Raw genomic sequence first — 5,779 nt, 5'->3', positions numbered from 1 at the left:
ATAGGCACCAAGAATAAGCCACACACTGCAACGAATTCAGGGTTGTCATTAGGAAAGCTGTCTACAAGTGTGTGCTGAATGAAATAAGCCGCACACACACATACCACTTTTATAGCACTCCACTTAAATGAGGGACCCAGAAGAGCCAAAGCCACAGAGACAGAGGGGAGCGATGGTGGGTGCCAGGGACCGGAAGGGAGACTACACCCGGCAGGTGTTCTTTAACGGGTGCGCAGTGTCGATATGGAGATGGGATAGTAGGGGATGGCTGCAAAATTTCAAAGTGCTCAGTGCCACAGAACTATCCCCTCAAAAATGGCTCAAGTGGTAAATGTTATGTTATTTTACCGCAGTAAATACTGAAAAAGAAAACACGAGATTCAGATGCCCGGGTGAAAAGTAGAGGCCCGGAGCTCAGGAGGAGCCGCCCGGCTTACGGCAGGCCTTCAAGTGGCTGATTTCCGGGCTGCGTCTCTGCCCCTGTGTGCCCCCACCTTCACAAAACATCCTCCTGTGTCCTGAATTGGACGTTTTACCACTAAGTCTTTTTGTGCATGTGACTTTTTATTCATAGCATACACAAAAGATGGTGACATTTCTGGGTGAAGGTGATATGCACGATCAGAAGTTTTATACAGAGAATAGACTTTCTTGGAATTGAGGGGCAGGCTCTGGGAAAGCCATAGACTTGCTGAAATTGTAGGCACCATTTGAAGTGGGCGTGAGCACGGGTACCATATTCTATGATTCCAGGTCCTCAAAATGTTCTCTTGGGCTCAAAGGTGCCTGAGGGGTGAGGATGCGTCCCTCTGTACAGAATCCTGAACCTAGTGTCAGTGAACATTGAGCACAAGAGCTCTGTTCTGCCAAGTGTTCTAAACTTAACTTTTGAGTCCAAGTCAATGTACCTGGGATCTTTCTTACCTACCTATGTCACTCTTGTAGGGCTGACTGTTTCTGCTTACCCTGAATTTCCTAGCCACTCACTAGACATGCTCCGTAGGAGAACGTGACAGAGGGCGAGAGTCCACCCGTGTGTCAAGTGGAGAGTGGAGAGGACACGTCATCTGTGGGGGAGGGCTGAAAGGTGACCTGGACGGCTCGAGGATCATCTTGGGGGGTGGTCACAACTTGGGCCAGTGGCAGGAGACCTTGTTTGCCCCTGTTCGGATTGGACTGGCAGTTGCCTGCTTTTCCTTCAAACTAGTTGCTAGGTTGCAGCAACCTATGACCTCACAAGGGTTCCAACCCTCCTGGTTGGTAGGTGCTTGGCAGCAAAGGTAGCCAGAAGCACCTTCTCAGAGCTTTCTCTACTCCTAGCATCTCCTTAGCCTGGAGTAGGGATAACGGGCTCACATTCAGTGAGAATCCACAAGAGGATTTTGGACAGGGTCTGGTCCCGGAGAGGGTGAGACTTGGGCAGAAATCATGGCCAGTGTTCCATCGAGTTCCCAGGCTGTGAGGCAGAGGCCCCAGCCTGGCCCCTCCGGGCACCAGCCGGATGTGATGCTGGACGCACAGAGACCAGGACCGCCAGGTGAGGCAGCGGAGGGACGAGGGGCTTGAGGACGGGGAGCCGACGGCAGGAAGGCCTACCCAGGGGGGCTTGTGTGAAGGAAGGAGACACTCAGAAGGCCAGGCACTGGAGGACGAGAGTGTAGGTGTGGGGACAAGGACACACACGGGGAAGGGCACCTGGAGGAATTATCTAAATGAGGAAGGGTGTTGAGAACGGGGAGACGGAACAATGGCAAAGTGGATGGGGGCAGATGGCTGCCAGCAAAGGAGAAGGATGGAGAGATGGCTGGGGAGAAGGCCACGGTCTGCGACAGCAGAGACACTGGGGGCAGCTTGTCTTTTGGGGGTAGTTGGAGTGGAGTGGGAGGGGACACGGGGACCGAGGGATGAATCGCAAAGACAACAGCTGGACGCTGTCGCCTGGTTTCTTTGCCCAGCAGCCCAGGCACACAGCAGCCCTCCGCCAGAGGGCTCCGGCCGGCGCACGCAGCGGGAGAGGTCGGCCGCTCTCCAGGAGTCGGAGGAGGCAGCCACGGGCGAGGAGGACGCCTGGGACCTGGACATGCTGTGCGGCCTCAAGATGAGGCTGAAGCGACGGCGGGTGTCCCCGGTGCTGCCCGAGCACCACGAGGCCTTCAAAAGGCTGCTTGGTAGGGGGAACCCTGAGCCCATTCCCCTTTAGAGAAACTTCCAGCGACTAGACTTTTCCAATGGAAAAGAATTCCCTGTCAGTTGGTGACCTCTCTGTTCCCAGAGGACTCCTCCGGGGACACTTAGAAATGGCTGCCAGTAAAGGAGAAGGATGGAGAGATGGCTGGGGAGAAGGCCACGGTCTGTGACAGCAGAGACACTGGGGGCAGCTTGTCTTTTGGGGGTAGTTGGAGTGGAGTGGGAAGGGACACGGGGACCAAGGGATGAATCCCCAAGGCAACAGCTGGACGCTGTCGCCTGGTTTCTTTGCCCAGCAGCCCAGGCACACAGCAGCCCTCTGCCAGAGGGCTCCGGCCGGCCCGGGAAGCGGGAGAGGTCGGCCGCTTTCCAGGAGGAGTCGGAGGAGGCAGCCACGGGCGAGCAGGACGCCTGGGACCTGGACAAGCTGTGTGGCCTCAAGATGAGGCTGAAGCGACGGCGGGTGTCCCCGGTGCTGCCCGAGCACCACGAGGCCTTCAAAAGGCTGCTTGGTAGGGGGAACCCTGAGCCCATTCCCCTTTAGAGAAACTTCCAGCGACTAGACTTTTCCAATGGAAAAGAATTCCCTGTCAGTTGGTGACCTCTCTGTTCCCAGAGGACTCCTCCGGGGACACTTAGAAATGAGGCAGGATTAGGCCACAGGCAGAAGCAGTCTGCACTCGGCACACAAAAGCTCGGCTTCCACTGCACCCCTGGGGCTCTCAAATCTAAATGCCTCCGTCAGCGTGCGGGGTGCTGACAGGCCATTGGGCGCGCTGATGTGACCGTCAAGGGAGACGATGCCTCCCTGCACGGTGACGGAGCACCACCTTCGGTAGGATCAGACCTGTGCACATCACCTACTGACACCTGCCCCCCACCCCCAGCCAAGCCACCGAAGAAGGATGGCACCACCTTTCTGGCCCAACGAGTGCACCTCGGCCTCCCCACCCCGAAAGGTCCCGTCAGCACGCACGGCTGCTCTCTGCTCGGCCCTGCTCCGGCTGTCCGTCTAACCTGTGCCTCTCTTCCCAGGGGACCTTGTTGTGAAAATATTCCTGGCCTGGGACAAAAATCTGAGGGTATCTGACAAGGTAACTTTGTCCACTGAGATGTGTTCCCTCTCCAGCATCTACCCTGGGGGGCTGGAGGGATGCCTTCTAAACCCCCAGTCTCGCCTCTCTCCCCAACTCGGAGCCTTGTCCACACTGCCCTTTGCGGGGCCTGGAGGCTCCTTGCGTGGGAAGGGGCAGCCCTGCCCCCACCCCCACTCCTCTGGGGTCCGCCCCTTTGCCTGCCACCGCAAGCCCCTTCTCGCCTCAGCCCTGGGGACTCCCCTTTGTGCCAGCTTATCAAAGACCCTTCTGATGGCGGCTGTCCTAAACAACCAGCGTCCCACCGGCAAAGCCTGCCATCCAGGAGCGTCCTAAAGTCCCTCTCCCCACACGGGCGGGGTCTGCCCCCAGCCTCCCCCTCCCTCACCCCTCCGTCCTTCCGTCCTTCCTCTTCTGGGATGTGACCGCTGTCCTGTGGCGTTCTCCTCTTCCTCAGTATCTCCTGGCCATGGTCATAGTGTATTTCAGCCGGGCTGGCCTCCCCTCCGGGCAGTACCAGCGAATTCACTTCTTCATAGCTCTGTGAGTATTGCTGTCAGTGGCCGGCCGTCAACATTCAGTCCTCTGGGAGGGCGGAGGGAGAGGTGTGGGACTCTGACCTTGCATCTGTTCTCTTTTGTACTCCATGTGTACTGTTCACTTTGGTATACCAAGGATAGGATTATAACAGAGCGGTTTCTATACTGTTGTCTGTGGAGACAGACAACCCTAACACCAGTTAAAACACTGGAACGAACAAAAGACCACACAAAACCCTCCTGAGGAGGGACAGAATGGGCACCACGCTGTCCCCAGGTGGCCAGGCTTGAGACCGCACCGCCTCCCTCAGAAGCCTCGGCCGCTCTCCTGCCTGAGTCCACATCAAGTGGACCGTCCTCCTCTGGCTTCCCAGGCGGACGCCACAATGCAGGCCCTCGTCATGTGACACAGACCGAGTGTAAGCATTCCCCACCCGTGCTCCCTACGAGGCTTTACACGCCCCAAATCCTCGGAGAACACAGGTCTAATGCTCCCCGCCCCTCCTCAGCAATGCCACCGGCTAAGGGGGTTCTAAGCCGAGGCCAGCCTTCTCAGTCTGAACTCAACCCTCCCCACAGTCAGCATCACACTTGCTTATGGTCCTGACATTGCACTGCTTTCTTCCAATGCTCCGTCTGAAATCCCTTCCCTCTGTTTTCACATTGTGTCTTCTGACTTGTAGGTGTCTTTCAGACATATATATATTGGAAGAAAATGACCTATCCTTAAAGTCGGTGCAAGGAGCACAACTGTTCCCACGCCTCCCCTGGACCCCTAACTGCAGTCCCCCAGTAGCACATCAGCTAAAATCCTAGTGTCATGTCATGTTCCGGGTAATAGTTATTCACTTCCTAACTCCCCCCTCCCCTTCTCCAAACCATCAGACCAGACACCGTTGCAGGCAGGTCTTGTCAAAATATCCACATGTTCATAAAGCCCTCAGCACGCTACTTTGTGTTGCAAACGTTTAAGCTACACTGAGTCCATGAGGCGATCAGTATGGCATTTGACTGTGAGACAAAAGCGTCTGTCCATCCGTCCATCCATTCATTCAACGAAATCTTGTAGACTGCATTCCGTGCAAGGGACTAGGAGGGTTGGGAGGAGAGCCTTGAGAAGGGCACGTGGCACCCATCCTCCAGCCTGAGCCACATGGTAGGGAAGCTAGGACTACAGAAACCGGCTAGTCAGTTCCTGCCCTCTGGATACGCACACATGCTCACTCCGCAGGGAGCCACAGGGTGCGCACATACAACCGCTTTAAAGGGCACAGGGAAGATGATGGGGACATTGCATGGAAACTGCACTGCTCGCCCTCAGGCCTCCCCGAGGGCCTTTGTCTTCAGCATCCAGCTGTGAGAGGTGCCCTTCAGGTCCCTGCCCCGCAGTGGCTTCTTGATGACTGGGTGGCCCTGTGTGACGCTGGTAGGGCTCCCGTACGTCCTTTGTCAAGTTCAGCCTGTGCCTCTCCTTGGACGCTGACCTCGGCTGGGGATCCTTCCCGTCTTGCTCCTGACCAGCAGCCCGATGTCTCTCCCCAGCTACCTGGCCAACGACATGGAGGAGGACGACGAGGGCCCCAAACAGGACATCCTTTGGCTCCTCTATGGGAACGACCGTTCCCAGCGTCTTCTGTTCCACCAACAGCGAGTCCAATTCGCCCAATCCATGGGCTGGAAGGCCTGGGTCTCCCGGGAAGAGTGTGAGGAGGTGCGTGAGCAGCTGGGATCTCGGGGTGGGGGGGCCGGACTGCAGTGGGGGGAACACGGGATCGTGGGATCTTGAGGCGAGAAGGAACTGGAGGCTGGGCGAGGAAGGAGGGGCCACCTGAGGCCAGAGCCACCTGCCTTCCAGATCCAAGCGTTTGACCCAGAGCTCCCGGTGTGGAAGCGAGACCGCAGCCTGCTCGCTGTGTGAGCGCTCCCGGGACCACGGAGGCCTGGGCTCACCGGCCCAGA

The 5,779-nt window shown here is 57.1% G+C and overlaps 1 protein-coding gene across 1 annotated transcript; it reads left to right on the top strand.

Moving 5' to 3' along the window:
* Positions 1 to 1,428: 1,428 nt before the first annotated feature.
* Positions 1,429 to 5,779, top strand: LOC130679380 (speedy protein E4-like). Its single transcript, XM_057487995.1, has 6 exons — positions 1,429 to 1,537; positions 1,956 to 2,168; positions 3,223 to 3,281; positions 3,739 to 3,824; positions 5,363 to 5,531; positions 5,676 to 5,779. Exons 1-6 carry the CDS (start codon positions 1,429 to 1,431, stop codon positions 5,736 to 5,738), a joined length of 699 nt encoding a protein of 232 aa, XP_057343978.1. The 3' UTR covers positions 5,739 to 5,779.

The sequence above is a fragment of the Manis pentadactyla genome, chromosome 10 (assembly GCF_030020395.1).
Source record: "Manis pentadactyla isolate mManPen7 chromosome 10, mManPen7.hap1, whole genome shotgun sequence".
Classification (NCBI taxonomy): Eukaryota; Metazoa; Chordata; class Mammalia; order Pholidota; family Manidae; genus Manis; species Manis pentadactyla.
Note: the sequence above shows the minus strand (reverse complement) of the source record. Positions and strands in the feature narration are given on the sequence as shown.